Raw genomic sequence first — 19947 nt, 5'->3', positions numbered from 1 at the left:
CATACAGCCTTCTCTGCTCTGCTATCTGCATGATTAATAATAAACGCTCAGGGTAGGGGTGTGTGTGTTATTGTAGCCTACCGTATATACTTACACAAAGTCACCATGAATTCAAAGCTCACTCATTGTTTATGCTGAAACTGTACACATGACCTTGAAATGCAGTTAATACGGTAACAAAATGAGCTACCGGTAAGCCTCAATCGTGTGTGATTGCGGCCTGAGTATCCCATTAGTTCCTGCATGAACACCCCCCCCCCCCCCCCCTACTGTACTGGAGCGCCCCCGCCTTCCTCTGTGTACTTAAAAATGGACCAATAGAAGTATAAAGAGGGATTCCTGCAGATGTAGGAATGCCCACATACAGTAACACTCCGAATTGTGAGACGCAATTACACCCTTCTCATAGGTCTACCTTCTTTTATTAATTTAAAAAAATGGTGTTTGTGTGGCAAAGCTTTACAAAAATTAATGCCAACGAGGCCGCATGCAAAACCGAGCCGCTGAAAATCCAGTCAAGAAATTTAGCCTGTTTGAACCAACAAACAACTGGTCACGATCGCCACAATCTAGGCCACCTCCGTGGAGGCCGAGAGTGCTTTCTCAGCCTGTGCTTTTTGAGTGCCCACTTCAGCAGAACACTTTTTAGTTCAACAGGTGCGGTCTATAGCCTATGCAAATTGTTTTGTTTGTTTCTTTGCTACAGGGTAGGGCTACCAGGTTATTTTACGTAACCTATAGCCTAAGTTTGTGTGTAGAATGTTATTCTGCGTTTGGCTGGTCTTGAGAATCAGTCAGCTACAATTACAGTTAGGCCTACTTACACATAGTTAGGCTTACTCTGTTTCTGACCAAGTCTGTTTTTCATGTTGAAAATAAAAGTCATAATGGAAAAGAATAATGGCTGGGTCTTCACTTGTTTATTGAATTTTTTATATAGTCAATGTTTGTGTAGCCAAGAGCTCACATTCCATTTATTTTATGCTGTGACTAAATACATTTTTTAAACAAAACCTTCAGAGATGATCATATACTTTATTGCTAGAAAAGTATGGTAATAAGTAAATTGTTAGCTTTTATGTGTAGCGGAAAATCAAATATGTTCCCTCTGACAAAATCACCACAGTAAGCAAAGTAAAAACAGCCACAACCTTCCCAAATTCTCCCGATAGCAATGAACAAGGAGAGAGAAAAGGACCAAGCTGCATCGTTCAGTCAAAGCAAGGCTACAGCAAATGTAATTTTCACTAGACCGTATTAACCCCATTATATTTTACTAGTCGGCCAACAATGCTTCATATTCCTGTTAAAACTAGGCTACATCAACGAAATAGTGTGGTGACTTCGAGAGCACTTTGAGTTGGTTAAATTGCGACAAATACAACAAGAAATCGTTAGATGAATGTGTATATTTCTCCATTTACAGTGGTATAATCATGTCAGATTTTTTTTCACTGGTCTTCCGGTTTGAACGGGAATAGCGGGAGACTCATTTTACTAACACTCACATCAGTGTTGTATTTTATGATGACATTTATTTGATCACCCATTTGGTTTGGCAGGTCACAAGGAAGTGATGTTCATCCATACGTACTACAGCCATCTCATGGAGATCCAGTCTAGGATGGAGCAGGACACTTCTCCAGAAGACCGGAGTGAAAACACAGGGTCTGGTTTCCTTACACCTCCAATTTGACATAGTAGAGAATGTCATCCAATACAATGAATGACCATGCTTTGACATAATTATGGTCAACTTTTCAGAACCTCAAGATCTTTTGGGGAATTAAAATGCTACACCTACATACAGTATGGAGAATACAAATTGAATACATTATTGGATTACATCTGAATACAATCTTTATCAACTAGAAAAATGTAAAACATTTTTACACTTTATACTTCAGGTAGTCTGATCTTAATCCGATAAGATCTGACTTTGGTTGCCAACAAGCTCACATGAAAGGAAAGGCCTAAAGGTTATATCTACTCTATGATTGCTCCCCGCAGTGTCCTCCCTGGTCGCATGGCCACTGCAGTCATCTCAGCCACGGTTCGAGACCCCTTCAAGGCCCAGAACATCCCAGTGGCCATCCACTATACTTTGTCCTCCTCGCACGTGGTAAGATCAATGGCTGCATCCCAAATGGCACCCTATTTATTTTATAGTGCACCCTATTACCTTTATAGTCCTATGTGCCCATGTCAAAATTACTGCTCTATAGGGAATAGGGTGCCATTTGGGACATACACATTACTATATATGAAGGGGATAATGCCCACTGCTACACACTAGACTACTGCCTGCATCCTGATTCATACTATAGGGCCAACCTGAACCATAGAGTACTTACTGGATTGGATATTTTCATTTCACATTGTCCAGCTCTGCTCCAGCAACTATGGTGATGAGTAACCAGGCCAGCCAGTGCGGCTTGGCTTGGTTCGGCTCAGTAGTGTGAAAAGGGTATACATGTATGGGTGTGTAGTGTAACGTTGATGTGTATATATTGTGTCTAGTGGGTGGTTCTCCTCCTACAATTTTTCTTAGGGGGGGTTGCCAGATTCTCAAGAACCCCAGAATCTTTGGGTTTCACTAACAAATGGTGCAATTCAAACCAATCACGGTCATTTTTACAGTGGTTGGAGGTGGTTGGGAACAGGGTGAAGTAATGGTTGAGGGAAACATAACGTTGTTATAGAAACTCTACAATACAGTACGTGTCATTGATTTGACATCTATTCACAAAGTAAAGAGTTGGCCCAGGTCTTTCTAGTAAGTTCCCTGGCCCGATTCTGTGTTGCTTTTGGCGCGTCCTGTCAAAGGGTGCGAGGAGAGCGACTGAGAGAGTAAGAGGGTGAGAAACATCTGTTTCTTGTTCTAGGTGGAGTATTCTCAGCGAGTCACGCCTGTTTGCGTGTTTTGGAATTTCACCCTAATGTAAGTATGACCACACAGTGCAGCTAAGTCAGACGTCCCTCGAGTACATGTCAGTAGCGATAAGTCATAGCATAACGTTGCGTAGTGTTTGTATGTATGTATGTGTGTGTGCGTGCGTGTTTGTGTCATATTGATTTCTGGGTTTTTGTGCCACAGGACTGGGAATTCCAACGGCTGGTCCAGCGAAGGTTGCAGGGTGACTCACACGGGCTCTGATGTCACTTCCTGCTATTGTAACCACACCACCAACTTCGCCGTCCTGATGAATTACATGGAGTCCAAGGTAATGAATAGCATGGTCGTTCCACCAATTATGTGCCATTTGAGTAGTGTAACTTGGTGAGGAAAAAAAAAATATTTTAACATTCTGTCATAAAGAGTACGTTCAACTATAAAAAAAAACATGTTTTACCATCTCAAGAGGTTAAATAAAAAATAGTGCGTAACTGCCAAATAAAATAACAGGGTTGACCGTAACAATATTGACCGTAACAGTGTTGACGATTTCATCTTAAATCAGCCATAAATCCCCTTTTGACAGGCAGAATGGAAGCTTGTTGTGTGAATCAGGGAAGGGCAATTGAATGCAAGCTTCACAATATTTTTGTTATTGTTAAAACATTTCTAGCCTGTCGATTTATGGGTAACAGGGTTGATGTGTTACGCTCAACCCACTCAGTTTTCCACCACAAAACACCAGAAAATTGTCAAAAAGAGTAGAACCAGCTCACCTGCTTTTACACTGTGATTTGACTACTAGATGTTCAATGTTTCTTTAGAAAAAATATATTTTAAAAGGAACAGCTTCAGTTCAGTTTAGGTAACAGGGTTGCCTTTTTTTTCCTCTCTTGAAATTAATCCCTAATCACGTCAAATACACTGAACAAAAATAAAACGTAACATGTAAAGTGTTGGTCCCATGTTTCATGATCTGAAATAAAAAATCCCAGAAATGTTTCATACGTACAAGAAAGCTTATTTCTCTCAAATATTTCTCTCAAATTTTGTTTATATCCTTGTTAGTGAGCATTTCTCCTTTGCCAAAATAATCCATCCACCTGACAGGTGTGGTATATCAAGAAGCTGGTTAAACAGCATGATCGTTACACAGTTGCACCTTGTGCTGGGTACAATAAAAGGCCACTTTAAAATGTGCTGTTTTGTCGCACAACACAATGCCACAGATGTTAGAAGTTTTGAGAGAGCATGCAATTGGCATGCTGACTGTAGGAATGTCCACCAGAGCTGTTGCCAGATAATTGAATGTTCATTTTAATATCATAAACTGCCTCCAACATCGTGTTAGGGAATTTGGCTGTACGTCCAAGCGGCCTCAAAACCACAAACCACGTGTAGCCACGCCAGCCCAGGGCCTCCATATCCAGCTTCTTCACTTGTGGAATCGTCTGAGGGTGGGTGGAGAGGGGCTGCTGACGAGTATTTCTCTCTGTAATAAAGCCCTTTTGTGGGGAAAAACGAATTCTGATTGGCTGGGCCTGGCTCCCCAGTGAGTGGGCCTGGCTGCCAAGTGGGTGGATCTATGCCCTCCCAGGCCCACCCATGGCTGCACCCCTGCCCAGTCATGTGAAATTCATAGATTAGGCACTAATGCATTTTTTTAAATTGACTGATTTCAAAATATGAATTGTAACTCTGGAAAATCTTTGAAATTGTTGCGTGTTGCATTTATATTTTTGTTCAGTATAAATAATAATCTTCAGAAATGACTTTGTCAAAGCAACAACATACAGTACCAGTCAAAAGTTTGGACACACCTACTCATTCAAGGGTTTTTCTTTCTTTTTACTATTTTCTACATTGTAGAATAATAGTGAAGACATCAAAACTATGAAATTACACATATGGAATCATGTAGTAAACAAAAAACTGTTAAACAAATCAAAACATATTTTATATTTGAGATTCTTCAAAGTAGCCACCCCAAAGAGCTGTGCACACTTTGTGGTGGTGGTATGTTTCGGTTCTGATAGCTCATCAAAGAATTGTGTACACATGCACACACACGCATGCATGCACGCACAACTCCAGCAACTGGTGGATTTGTAGCCAGGCCAGCGTAGTTCAGCTCTGCTCTGCTTAGTAGGGTATTATTGTTGTGTCAAGTATTCCTCAAATCAAGCTCATCTAAAGTCAGTCACTTGCACTTATTGCCATCAGACTGTTGCAAACTCGTATTTTGCCACATTGCCCAGTAGATGTCACTGTTAGTATGGAGAACCATAGGCCTCAGCCCATATAGGAGTTAATCAGATATAATATACACTTGTTCCTAGTGATCAGTACTCAGTTGATGATAACAAAACTTACTGTGTGTATGCGTGTGTGTGCTTTTCTCCCTTTCTCTCCCCAGTGGACTCAGGAGGAGGAGGATATTTTGACGAAGCTGACGTTTATCGGCTCTGGGGCCTCTCTGTGCGCGCTGGTGGTGACCTTGATGCTGTTCACCGTGCTGGAGTGAGTGTTTTATTAGCCAGTCACCTAGCTGATACTTTAGAAAAAACACCACCACTGTGAAACTGGGAAGAATTTGAGCCAACATGGCCTCATTGGAGACATTTGGTCTCTCTAACTTAGCTTCACCCTCCAAAGCCAGCATGGCCCATTTCTTAGTCAGCACTCACTGGAATATGATATTTTAGCCATGCAAAAGCAAACAACAACATTTACTTAAAGACAGTAAGAGAAAACAAACATTGTAAGCAAGCCCCTTTAAAAGGAATCCATCAGTAGCTACATTCACAATTAAACCTGATTTAACAGCAGAACTTCTCAACAGTAAGTTGCCACATCCAGAGTTTGGGCTTCTAACTCCATTTGAATTTATTAAATTCAGGAGATTCATTGAAGACATTTCTCATTATTTCCGATGAAGAGTTGTCTGAATTGAAATGGAATCAACCCCAACCCTGGTCAAACCAGCCAACAACATACCATTGGCACCCTCATAGATATCATCCTAACCAACTTTCCCTCTAAATACACCTCTGCTGTTTTCAACCAAGATCTCAGCGATCACTGCCTCATTGCCTGCATCCGTAATGGGTCAGCGGTCAAACGACCTCCACTCATCACTGTCAAACGCTCCCTGAAACACTTCAGCGAGCAAGCCTTTCTAATCGACCTGGCCCGGGTATCCTGGAAGGATATTGACCTCATCCCGTCAGTAGAGGATTCCTGGTTATTTTTTTTAAATGCCTTCCTCACCATCTTAAATAAGCATGCCCCATTCAAGAAATGTAGAACCAGGAACAGATATAGCCCTTGGTTCTCCCCAGACCTGACTGCCCTTAACCAACACAAGAACATCCTGTGGCGTTCTGCATTAGCATCGAACAGCCCCTGTGATATGCAACTTTTAAGGGAAGTTAGAAACCAATATACACAGGCAGTTAGAAAAGCCAAGGCTAGCTTTTTCAAGCAGAAATTTGCTTCCTGCAACACAAACTCAAAAAAGTTCTGGGACACTGTAAAGTCCATGGAGAATAAGAACACCTCCTCCCAGCTGCCCACGGCACTGAGGATAGGAAACTCTGTCACCACCGATAAATCTACTATAATTGAGAATTTCAATAAGCATTTTTCTATGGCTGGCCTTGGTTTCCACCTGGCTACCCCTACCGCGGTCAACAGCACTGCACCCCCCACAGCTACTCGCCCAAGCCTTCCCCATTTCTCCTTCTCCCAAATCCAGTCAGCTGATGTTCTGAAAGAGCTGCAAAATCTGGACCCTACAAATCAGCCGGGCTAGACAATCTGGACCCTTTCTTTCAAAACACTTCTGCCGAAATTGTTGCAACCCCTATTACTAGCCTGTTCAACCTCTCTTTCGTGTCATCTGAGATTCCCAAAGATTGGAAAGCAGCTGCGGTCATCCCCCTCTTCAAAGGGGAGGACACTATTGACCCAAACTGCTACAGACCTATATCTATCCTACCCTGCCTTTCTAAGGTCTTCGAAAGCCAAGTCAACAAACAGATTACCGACCATTTCGAATCCCACCGCACCTTCTCCGCTATGCAATCTGGTTTCAGAGCTGGTCATGGGTGCACCTCAGCCATGCTCAAGGTCCTAAATGATATCGTAACCGCCATCGATAAGAAACAATACTGTGCTGCCGTATTCATTGACCTGGCCAAGGCTTTCGACTCTGTCAATCACCAGATCCTCATCGGCAGACTCAATAGCCTTGGTTTCGGAAATGATTGCCTCGCCTTGTTCACCAACTACTTCTCTGATAGAGTTCAATGTGTCAGATCGGAGGGTCTGTTGTCCGGGCCTCTGGAAGTCTCTATGGGGGTGCCACAGGGTTCAATTCTTGGGCCAACTATTTTCTCTGTATACATCAATGGTGAGTCAATGGTGAGTCTCTGATCCACCTCTACGTAGACGACACCATTCTGTATACTTCTGGCCCTTCTTTGGACACTGTTTTAACAGCCCTCCAGACGAGCTTCAATGCCATACAACTCTCCTTCCGTGGCCTCCAACTGCTCTTAAATACAAGTAAAACTAAATGCATGCTCTTCAACCGATCGCTGCCTGCACCTGCCCGCCCGTCCAGCATCACTACTCTGGATGGTTCTGACTTAGAATATGTGGACAACTACAAATACCTAGGTGTCTGGTTAGACTGTAAACTCTCCTTCCAGACTCACATCAAACATCTCCAATCCAAAATTAAATCTAGAATTGGCTTCCTATTTCACAACAAAGCATCCTTCACTCATGCTGCCAAACATACCCTCGTAAAACTGACCATCCTACCGATCCTCGACTTCGGCGATGTCATTTACAAAATAGCCTCCAATACCCTACTCAATAAACTGGATGCAGTCTATCACAGTGCCATCCGTTTTGTCACCAAAGCCCCATAAACTACCCACCACTGCGACCTGTACGCTCTCGTTGGCTGGCCCTCGCTTCATACTCGTCACAAACCCACTGGCTCCAGGTCATCTACAAGACCCTGCTAGGTAAAGTCCCCCCTTATCTCAGCTCACTGGTCACCATAGCAGCACCCACCTGTAGCACGCGCTCCAGCAGGTATATCTTTCTGGTCACCCTCAAAGCCAATTCCTCCTTTGGCTGTCTCTCCTTCCAGTTCTCTGCTGCCAATGACTGGAACGAACTACAGAAATCTCTGAAACTGGAAACACTTATCTCCCTCACTAGCTTTAAGCAACAGCTGTCAGAGCAGCTCACAGATCACTGCACCTGTACATAGCCCATCTATAATTTAGCCCAAACAACTACCTCTTCCCCTACTGTATTTATTTATTTTGCTCCTTTGCACCCCATTATTTCTATTTCTACTTTGCACTTTCTTCCACTACAAATCTACCATTCCAGTGTTTTACTTGCTATATTGTATTTACTTCGCCACCATGGCCTTTTTTGCCTTTACCTCCCTAATCTCACCTCATTTGCTCACATTGTATATAGACTTATTTTTCTACTGTATTATTGACTGTATGTTTGTTTTACTCCATGTGTAACTCTGTGTTGTTGTATGTGTCGAACTGCTTTGCTTTATCTTGGCCAGGTCGCAATTGTAAATGAGAACTTGTTCTCAACTTGCCTACCTGGTTAAATAAAGGTGAAATAATTTTTTTAAATAAAAAATACAGATACATAGAGTAATTGTATCTCTATGATTCCAATGGTATGTTGTTGGCTGGTTTGACCAGGGTTGGGGTCGATTCCATTTCAATGTCATTTGTTTCAGTAAAATTGTCATGGTCTCAAGGACTTTGGCCCTTCTAGTAATTATATTTCTATAGTCGGAATCCTGCCTAGTCATCACTGATGCTCTGTTTTAGAAGTATTTAACAGTGCTAATCTAGTTATTAGTAGTGTCTGTGTGTGAGAACACACTGAAGGTTTATGGTGGCATTAAAGGGCAGCAAATTAACTCATCAATGGAGATCCAAATCAGCATGGGAATCGGAATAGCCAATTGGTCAATCGGCTGGGGTTGGGAATAGCGGGAATAGGCGACTTGACAAGGAGATTTATGAGCCAGTCACACCTAAACCATCCCAGACACACCCGATGGCACACAGATGAAAACAAGAGATGGCTGGTTATTCGCCACTACTTCATTTGAATAACAACAAAATGACAGACCCATACTTGGTTTGCTATAAAGCTGAGGATAGGGTTGGAGAAATCACAGAGTGGGCCTTACTCTCTTTCTCAGACGTTTTGAAAGTATACATGTGTAATTATTGCAAAGATACTTGATTGGGGTTTTATTGTTCTGCCGTCCTGTTAAATATAAATGTTTTCAACACTAAATATTTTGATTCTGTCCAGCATTCCCAAATCGGACAGGACGTCTATCCACAGGAACCTGTTCATTGCGCTAACCTGTGCCCAGATCGTCCTTCTCTGCAGTGGCTCAGCTGTCAACAACAAGGTAGGCTAACCATCTTGGCTAACTGTGGGGCAAAATAATTAACTTTACAGTTAGTTAGCTACGGCACCTCTCTTTGCTAGGAAACCGCTACCTCTGAAACGGATAGGGTGGATCCACATTTTGTGACGTATCCTCTTACAATGTGTATTGGTCTGCCGTGTTGTTTATCTGACCCTTGACCCTGTCAGGTGGCCTGCACCCTGGTGGCGGCCCTGCTGCACCTTTTCTTCATGGCTGCCTTCAGCTGGATGCTGGTGGAAGGACTGCTTCTCTGGAGCAAAGTGGTGGCGGTCAACCTGATCGAGGACCAACACATGAAGTACTACTACCTCATTGGCTGGGGTATGACACAGAAGAACAAGATAGAAGAAGATTTTTCTTATTAGTCCATTGAGCAACAGAGATTTGTCTTTTCCATATCCCATTCTCCCCAGTAGACATACTGTACACATACACTGTACATATACTGTACAGTCAGGTCATAATTATTGGTACCCTTGATAAATATGAGCAAAAAAGACTGTATAAAATAAATTATACAAATACTGAGCTACATTGTATGGGGAAATTATATTATTTTATACTAATACAATTTCTCTGAGAAATATATATTTCTTTCCAGATCCTTCATCTGCTGTTATGGACTGCCCTCTTCAGTTCAAACCACAGGTTTTCAATGGAGTTCAAGTCCGGAGACTGAATCTTGATTTTGTGGTAACCATTTCCTTGTGGATTTTGATTAATACTTGGGGTTATTGTCTTGCTGGAAAATCCACTTGTGGCCATGTGTCAGCCTCCTGGCAGAGGCAACCAGGTTTTTGGCTAAAATATCCTTGAATTGAAGAGGGCAGTCCATAAGAGCAGAGAAAGGATATCAAGGATCTGAAAGATTCTGTATGGAGGAATAGTCTAAGATCCCTCCCAACATGTTCTCAAATCTCATGAAAACGTCTGTGTCATTATCCTCGCAAGGGGAGGGTGCTGGAGTATTAAAAACGGGTGCAAATAATTTTGACCCCATCGTTTGAGATTTTACTTGTTAAACAAAATATCTTTCTCTGAGCAATTGTAATAGTTTAAAATAATATCATTTCCCATTTGTTTTAGCATACAATATACAGTGGGGAAAAACAGTATTTAGTCAGCCACCAATTGTGCAAGTTCTCCCACTTAAAAAGATGAGAGAGGCCTGTAATTTTCATCATAGGTACACGTCAACAATGACAGACAAAATGAGGGAAAAAAATCCAGAAAATCACATTGTAGGATTTTTTATGAATTTATTTGCAAATTATGGTAGAAAATAAGTATTTGGTCAATAACAAAAGTTTATCTCAATACTTTGTTATATACCCTTTGTTGGCAATGACACAGGTCAAAGGTTTTCTGTAAGTCTTCACAAGGTTTTCACACACTGTTGCTGGTATTTTGGCCCATTTCTCCATGCAGATCTCCTCTAGAGCAGTGATGTTTTGGGGCTGTCGCTGGGCAACACGGACTTTCAACTCCCTCCAAAGATTTTCTATGGGGTTGAGATCTGGAGACTGGCTAGGCCACTCCAGGACCTTGAAATGCTTCTTACGAAGCCACTCCTTTGTTGCCCAGGCGGTGTGTTTGGGATCATTGTCATGCTGAAAGACCCAGCCACGTTTCATCTTCAATGCCCTTGCTGGTGGAAGGAGGTTTTCACTCAAAATCTCACGATACATGGCCCCATTCATTCTTTCCTTTACACGGATCAGTCGTCCTGGTCCCTTTGCAGAAAAACAGCCCCAAAGCATGATGTTTCCACCCCCATGCTTCACAGTAGGTATGGTGTTCTTTGGATGCAACTCAGCATTCTTTGTCCTCCAAACACGACGAGTTGAGTTTTTACCAAAAAGTTATATTTTGGTTTCATCTGACCATATGACATTCTCCTCTTCTGGATCATCCAAATGCTCTCTAGCAAACTTCAGACGGGCCTGGACATGTACTGGCTTAAGCAGGGGGACACGTCTGGCACTGCAGGATTTGAGTCCCTGGCGGCGTAGTGTGTTACTGATGGTAGGCTTTGTTATTTTGGTCCCAGCTCTCTGCAGGTCATTCACTAGGTCCCCCCGTGTGGTTCTGGGATTTTTGCTCACCGTTCTTGTGATCATGTTGACCCCACGGGGTGAGATCTTGTGTGGAGCCCCAAATCGAGGGAGATTATCAGTGGTCTTGTATGTCTTCCATTTCCTAATAATTGCTCCCACAGTTGATTTCTTCAAACCAAGCTGCTTACCTATTGCAGATGCAGTCTTCCCAGCCTGGTGCAGGTCTACAATTTTGTTTCTGGTGTCCTTTGACAGCTCTTTGGTCTTGGCCATAGTGGAGTTTGGAGTGTGACTGTTTGAGGTTGTGGACAGGTGTCTTTTATACTGATAACAAGTTCAAACAGGTGCCATTAATACAGGTAACAAGTGGAGGACAGAGGAGCCTCTTAAAGAATAAGTTACAGGTCTGTGAGAGACAGAAATCTTGCTTGTTTGTAGGTGACAAAATACTTTTTTTCCACCATAATTTGCAAATAAATTCATTAAAAATCCTACAATGTGATTTTCTGGATTTTTTTTCTCATTTTGTCTGTCATTTTTGACGTGTACCTATGATGAAAATTACAGGCCTCTCTCATCTTTTTACGTGGGAGAACTTGCACAAATGGTGGCTGACTAAATACTTTTTTTCCCCACTGTAGCTCAGTATTTGTATTATTTATTTTATAGAGCAAATAATTATGTACCTGACTACATACACAAACACACACTTACAGTACATATACACACACACTCAGGAAGTACTGATCTCTCTTGCTCTAGCTCTCATTCCCTCCCTCCCTCCCTCCCTCCCAGGTCTGCCAGTGCTGATAGTCACAATCACCCTGGCCTCTGCCTCAGGGACGTACTCTGCTGATGGCCACTGTTGGCTCAGTGTGCAGAACGGGGTCATCTGGGGCTTCGCAGGTCCTGTCATTTTCATAATTATGGTGAGAACACATGTATACACACAAATCTTTTTTGCTCGCATTGCATTGTCTGAAAGCATTGAAAATACACTGAAAACATCCCAAATACATAATCTATACAGCTAAAATCTACAATGCCATGTAAAAACAATTTGACATTAAGGTTAAATAAATTGTTCTTTCTCAATTTACTAACCATTACATTAGACAAAATCAAGAAGTCGTCATGAAAAATCTTGAATTACAGCTCACTTTGAGAAAATCCTGCGAGTTAATAACGCGATTGAATGTTTTTATCGTTTGCAGCCCTAATTATTACCCCCCCAAAATTCTACTAATTTAACTCTAACAGATGACAAAACAATGTCTTAGATACAGTAGTCCTTCTGGATACAAACAGTACCTCTCACATGACTTGCATGTTCTAACCAATTATGTACTGTATTTACACTTTTGAAATGTATGTGAATATATTGTATGTCTCTGTCTAACCGACAGTGTATGTGTGTCCTCTCATCAGGTGAACATCATGGTTCTGATGCGGGTGGTGGTCATCACCATCTCCACAGCCAAGAGGAGGTCCATCATGCTGGCAATGGATAGCAGTCCTGTGGAGCAGGCCTACGAGCAGATCAGGTATGTACCACACAGGGGCGTAATTTCATTACAGTTACTGCCACTGGAATGGACTACTACTCGGTGGTAGACAATACTAATGTAGTTGTTCTATGTCTTTGCAGAAGTTCCATGGTTTGAGGTTGGTTTTGTAATCTGGTTAGAATTAGTTTTTAACATTGTGCATAAAGCCAGCAGGTATAATACTTTATTACTTGTTATAAACATGTATGAGGCATTATAATCTCTTATACAAATAACTCTATCTATATAATGACTATGCATTTTTTTTGTCTTACAAAACATTATGGACATCTGCTCTTTCCATGACATGAATTGACCAGGTGAATCCAGGTGAAAGCTATAATCCCTTATTGATGTCCCTTGTTAAATCCATTTCAATCAGTGTAGATGAAGGGGAGGAGACAATTGAAACATGGCTTGTGTATGTGTGCCATTCAGAAGGTGAATGGGCAAGACAAAAGATTTAAGTGCCTTTGAACGGGGTATGGTAGTAGGTTCAAGGCGCTCAACCGTTTCCCGTGTGTATCAAGAACAAGGACATCCAGCCAACTTGACACAATAGTGGGAAGCATTGAAGTCAAAATGGACCAGCATCCCTGTGGAACGCTTTCGACACCTTGTAGAGTCCAATTCCCTGACGAATTGAGGCAGTTCTGAGGGCAAAAGGGGGGTGGGGTTGCAACTCAATATTAGCAAGGTGTTCCTAATGCTTGATATACTCAGTGTACATATTAACTGCATTGCAAGATATTAACTACACTGCAAGAGGTGAGGTAGAGTAAAGTGTATGGTGTGTTGGTATTTTTTCCTTTGTTGTTTCCTTTACCCTTTGTATAAGTGTGTGAAATTTGAGTGTAATTATTCATTCACTGAAGTGCTGTTTACAATCTATCAGTGGAAATCATTTCAACGTGTAAATGTTTAGCCTGCAACTCAGCTGCGCTGGTCACAATAACAACTCTGTGGAGGAGGAATATCAATGTTGGTGTTGAGCGTCAGCCGGCCAGCCCGATGGCAGCCAGAGTGGAAACTTAAACACATTCCTCCGCTGAATAAACTAGAGCCCTCGCCAGCCCCACAGCTGGTGCGGTTTAGCGGTCACCTGAACTGGAAGGTAATTTCATCCTAAACAGAATTAGGGAGCGATTTAGTGTGGAAATTGTCACAATATGAGACTAACCAGCCGCCCCTGTTGTGCTTGGGTCGACCCTCCTGCCAACCTGCCCTATTTGGCCTAGTAGGGAGCCAACCACGTCCAACCAAGCCCATAGCGTTGCGCACTGATCCGATCCAGAATGGACGGGGAGTTTCAGTGTGAGGTGCCTGGATTGGGTGTGTAATGGGGAAACTGTCTACTAGCATGGTGCCCAGTCCTTCAATTTGTGTCGATTGGCTTGTGGTTGCTTTCTCTCAGGGCTGCAGTGAAAGCGGTGCTGGTGCTACTGCCAATCCTGGGCCTGACCTGGCTCTGTGGCGTCCTGGTGCCCTTCTCCATAGTCATGGCCTACATCTTCATCTTTCTCAACTCACTGCAGGTACTGGCCACATACTTTCACTTACCTAAAAAAACGTATCACTCTCTGTTATTTTTATTTTTTCACCCATTCTGTCTCTTTGTGTTCTCTCTCTTCCTCTCACTTTTTCATTCATTCTTTGTCTTTCTGCTGTTCTTTTTCTCTCTCTTCCTCTCCCTCAATTCAGTGTTATAGACGCATGACCGTATTCGGATGTGTAGATTATTTGCTATAGGCCTATTTCAATGGAGGCCTACCCAGTAGAGGGACTACAGATTTGTAGATGTTGATTGGAGAATTAACAAGGATTGCAAGACCACTAACCACCAATAGAGATGGAAGTGGCTCAAGTTTCAGTTGAGACCGTTGTTCTTTGAAAGGCCTCTGGTTTTGCTGTGAGTGAATGGGGTGCTGTATTAGAACCAAGCTCAGAGATTAAAAAAGTTAATATTTGTGGCAAATACGTTTTTTTTAGGGACTCTCATTTTACCATAAACATCTCCCTCGTTTTTTAGTTTTTTTTTATCGGAAAGCATTTTACTATTATGAATTCTCGTGATTCTGTTATTCTGACTCTGAAAGAGAGCAACAAACTCTCAAGGTTTCAGTTTGTGTTTGTTGGAGACAAGGTTGACTTTGACAGGAAATGAGTAGCACTCTGCTTGTGTTAAACAGGTGCTTCTGTTTTTCAGTGAAAGTTACAAAATGGTTCCATGAGCTACTACAGAATTTATAAGCTGGCATCTTGATTGTCAATTGTGTTCATGTTTAAATTTGTTCTTTTTTCAGCTATAAAAAAAACATGTTTTTGTTCTTTTATTTAAGTATTTTATTTACAGTGAACAATTTACATCATTTCAGTCAAATTTACCACATTGTGTCATGTTTTTGATATTGGATTCAGTAGTCATGTAAATAAAATATTTTTTTAAACAGTGAAATAAGGTATTTTTCTAATTACATTTCATAAATATGACACATACAACATTCTGAAAACATGAATACGTATTTTCTTATGTTTTATCTCAGCAGTGTACCCAGGAGTTAGCCTACATTTTACTTCCGACCCATAATTAACATCAACTTGAGAAATATCGGTTTTCACATGAAAACATTAATTCCAGTGTAACTTAATTATCTTGCTTGCCTGTGAAAATAGGACAGAGGGAGGGAGAATAATGTAATGCTCAGAATGCGGTCTACCCTGGTGTGCAGTACTCACACTACTCACATCCTGCTTGGCAATTTGTAGTCATCTTTAATCAGTTGTATCTTTAATTGAGCCGTATATTTAACAAGAAATCAATAGAGATTTAGCCCGAGTCAGATCATTAAGAAAGCCCTCTCTCTTTCTAACTATAAATAGTTATGTTTCTCCCACATCTAATTACATTTTTTATCATAACAATAATTAATGCCGGCTATCTGATTAGTTGGGGTGGAGTAACATCGTTTTGATGGACGGCTTCCACTTTATCAGTAAAGTAGAAACATAGAAACAACTTTTCCTCATAGTTTTTCCTCTGAGCCCTGCTGTAAGCAATAGAGCAAACTGAATGAAGAAATGAATTCGAGTCCTTCAAGCTTCCGTACCTCACTAACATGCAACATGACTCCTTTAACATCATATTATTCACGTGATCGCATAGCAGATTAATTATAATATTTTTGTGTCTATATTCGTGACAGAATTGGAGCATTACCAAGATAACATATACAGTTGAATTGCTCAGATACAGGTAACAAATGTACAACTATCTGGTCAGGACAGTGTTTTTAACTGCCTGTGTAATATTAAAGTAGGCATGTTTGTGGTGTAGATTCAATGTTAGCGGTCATCATGCCTTGAGAAAATCATCCTACACATAATCACTGTCTGTATTTATTGCACCAAAAGTCCCAGCCCATGTTTATCGTGTCAATCTTTAAAAAAAATGTATGTGACCATGTGAGTGAGTACCTTTTGAACAACTTCTATCAATGCTAAATAATGAAATGAAACTAAATTAATGAAATGGCCATACAAAAGGGGAATATATACATTTTTCAAATGACTGCTTATTGTGTGGGGTCAGACTGGTCAACAACCCTCGCCTGAGGAGGAATTAATGAAGTGACTGGGCACTTCGTGTCAGTTGGTGTGGCGATTGGGGCCCTATAATAGCCAGCTGCTCCTGAATTCCGTAATCGGCCCTGCTTTAAAGGCTTTGACTGTAGAGAATAGGGCCAGACCACCCCTGCTATGCAGAAAACTAGTCCCCCGTTGCTAACCGTGACCTAGTATTCAGCGTATTGGCCCTTATTAGATATACCTTGTTATTCGGTATACAGGCCTAATCACTTATTAGATTATTGCTCTTCAACTAGAGAGTCACTCATGTATTGCATAATTCCTCAAGTATGTCTTTCAAGTATATTATTCAGTATTTTGGAACCGTTAAAGCTGAAAATGTCCAAGATCACTATATACTAGATGTTTGCTCCGTATGCTTTGAATTCTTATCAAAGAATTACGGCTTCAGAAGGTGGACATCCGGTGAAACAAGAAGCATCATACATATAAAAAGCATTTTTTAAAGTATTAATTGCTTTGTTGGGAATTTGCGTATCCAGCTAGAATGCCAGCTATTGATGTAAGCTTTTTTGGAATCCGAGGCTAGAGTTAAGTCTTTGATTCGATTGTCGCCATCGCTCTGTTTTTAGTCTTTTAGGAAGTATCGCATTTGTTTGATGGCGAGGGGACGGAAGTCAACACAATTTCGGTGAGTCACAGAGACAGTTCTCAGCACTAGGCCCAGCGCAGAGGAAACATCCTGAGTGCTTTCTGTGATCTTCTAATTGTACTGAGAGTCTTTTCGGCCCGGTCTTTTCCACTGGAACATGAAGAAAATAGATGTCCCCTGTGTACAATTTAAAATGGATTCATCTGTTTTCCTGATGATTTCCAGGCCCATGTGGTGCCCCCTTTCCTCTCTTCTCTCTCGCATAGCTCTCTCTTTCTCTCTCTCTCTCGTAATGCAAGCAAGGCTCAGGCTTTGGAGCAAAATCTTGGGAGCCAAAACATTTATCTTGTTTTTGCAAGTTTTTCAATGTACCTTCCACATTTTTTCACCCATTTTTTGTGATACATTTTAATTTGGTGTCATCAGTGACTACTTGATGCATAACATAGGCCTATACTGCTCTCCAGTTCTGCTGGAGATGTATCTAACTACAGTATATCCTCGTTCAAATGACATTGATTTCTTGGCGAGGAAAAAACCTACTTGAACATTATGAAATTCTAATGGCCGCCCATAAAGATGATGAAATGCAGGAAATACATAATAATGCACGCAAAACCTCAAGTGATTCCGGCATGTGATAAAAAGGGACGTTTTAAGGACGTTTTTTTATTTGTGGCTATTGTATTTTCAGTGGGGTGGCCAAAGCAACTTAACACTTAAGCTGCTTGCCTTTACTGTTAAATCAATAAAACAGATAATGTTGACAAGCCTTTTTCATCGCACTCCTCCCCCCTATTGGGTGGTTGACAAGATTGTTTGAGTATTTACAGTGTTGTTGTTCTCTCTTTTTTTGTTGTTGCAGACATTAACCGACCATGATAAACAAACGAGCAACACGATCATGCATTTTCTTCCACACCAAAAACTTCACTGTATTTCATTAGGGTTAGCTCACAGACCATTTTTTATTTTTTTTTCACTGCAACATCTGGGAGTGTGTGCATGCGATTATGTGTGTTTGTGTGCATGTGCGCAAAAATGTGTGTATCTTTGTGTGGTTTTATACCCTAGCATTTCCTAAAATATCACTTTTGTTGTTGTTTTTGACTCATTTGATGTTTTGCATTAAGAGCAACAGCACATTGTTTGGTAGATTCTAAATTTGCTCCATTTTGAGTAAGCAACCTTTGGTTCCGATTGTATTTACTATACCATGTAATTGGTCCTTGGTATATATTATAATATACTGAACAAAAACATAAACGCAACATGCCACAATTTCAGATTTTATTTTATCAGTTCATATAAGGAAATCAGTCAATTTAAATAAATAAATTACGCCCTATTCTATGGATTTCACATGACTGGGAATAAAGATATGCATCTGTTGGTCATAGATACCTTTAAAAAAGGAAGACGCGGGGATCAGAAAACCAGTCAGTATCTGGTGTATGCAGCGCAACACATCTCCTTCGCATAGAGTTGATCAGGCTGTTGATTGTGGCCTGTGGAATGTTGTCCCACTCCTCTTTAATGGCTGTGCGAAGTTTCTGGATATTGGTAGGAACTGGAACATGCTGTTGTACACGTCGATCCAGAGCATCTCAAACATGCTCAATGGGTGACATATCTGGTGAGTATGCAGGCCATGGAAGAACTGGGAAATTTTCAGCTTATACGAATTGTGTACAGACCCTTGTGACATGCTAAAACATGAGGTGAATGCCGCGGATGAATGGCACGACAATGGGCCTGAGGATCTTATCACGGTATCTCTGTGCATTACAATTGCCATCGATAAAATGCAATTGTGTTCATTGTCCGTAGCTTATGCCTGCCCATACCATAACCCCACCATGGGACACTGTTCTCAATGTTAACATCAGCAAACCACTCGCCCACACAACGCCATACACGTGGTCTGCGGTTGTGAGGCCGGTTGGACATACTGCAAAATTCTCTAAATCGACATTGGAGGTGGTTTATAGTAGAGAAATGAACATTCAGTTCTCTGGCAACAGCTTCCTCAAGACTTGAGACATCTGTGGCATTGTGACGTGTGACAAAACGGTGCATTTTAAAGTGGCCTTTTATTGAACCCAGCACAAGGTTCACCTGTGTAATGATCATGCTGTTTAATCAGCTTCTTGATATGCCACACTTGTCAGGTGGATGGATTGTCTTGGCAAAGTAGAAATGCTCACTAACTGGGATGTGAACACATTTGTGTACAACATTTTAGAGAAATAAGCTTTTTGTGCATATGGAACATTTCTAGGATATTTTATTTCAGCTCATGAAACATGGGACATGATATTTCATTATGTCCCATTCATCTGAATTAAGGTAGTGGGAGAGTCCTACAATAACCAAATTACACATAAAGACAAAACAGTATCAATTGGCCACCAAACTCCCTCATACACTATATATACAAAAGTATGTGGACACCCCTTCAAATTAGTGGATTCGGCTATTTCAGCCACACCTGTTGCTTACAGGTGTCTACAATCGAGCACACAGCCATGCAATCTCCATAGACAAACATTGACAGTAGAATGTTCTTACTGAAGAGCTCAGTGACTTTCAACGTGGCACTGTCATAAGATGCCACCTTTCCAACAAGTCAGTTAGTCAAATTTCTGCCCTGCTAGAGCTGCCCCGGTCAACTGTAAATGCTGTTATTGTGAAGTGGAAACATA

The 19947-nt window shown here is 41.3% G+C and overlaps 1 protein-coding gene across 2 annotated transcripts in view; it reads left to right on the top strand.

Annotated features, from left to right (window-relative positions):
• LOC115157948 (adhesion G-protein coupled receptor D2) overlaps window positions 1–19947 on the top strand; it is a 179233-nt gene that overhangs the window by 39243 nt on the left and 120043 nt on the right. For both annotated transcript variants that reach the window (XM_029706305.1, XM_029706304.1), the window contains 10 exons: window positions 1563–1668; window positions 2011–2122; window positions 2886–2941; window positions 3098–3224; window positions 5313–5416; window positions 9278–9380; window positions 9569–9722; window positions 12254–12387; window positions 12887–13002; window positions 14420–14540. In XM_029706305.1, coding sequence (XP_029562165.1) covers window positions 1563–1668; window positions 2011–2122; window positions 2886–2941; window positions 3098–3224; window positions 5313–5416; window positions 9278–9380; window positions 9569–9722; window positions 12254–12387; window positions 12887–13002; window positions 14420–14540 — 1133 coding nt within the window. The remainder of the gene's footprint in view (window positions 1–1562; window positions 1669–2010; window positions 2123–2885; window positions 2942–3097; window positions 3225–5312; window positions 5417–9277; window positions 9381–9568; window positions 9723–12253; window positions 12388–12886; window positions 13003–14419; window positions 14541–19947) is intronic.

The sequence above is a fragment of the Salmo trutta genome, chromosome 22, assembly GCF_901001165.1.
Source record: "Salmo trutta chromosome 22, fSalTru1.1, whole genome shotgun sequence".
Classification (NCBI taxonomy): domain Eukaryota; kingdom Metazoa; phylum Chordata; class Actinopteri; order Salmoniformes; family Salmonidae; genus Salmo; species Salmo trutta.
The sequence above is the reverse complement of the archived record's forward strand: the minus strand, read 5'-3'. Positions and strand labels throughout refer to the sequence as shown.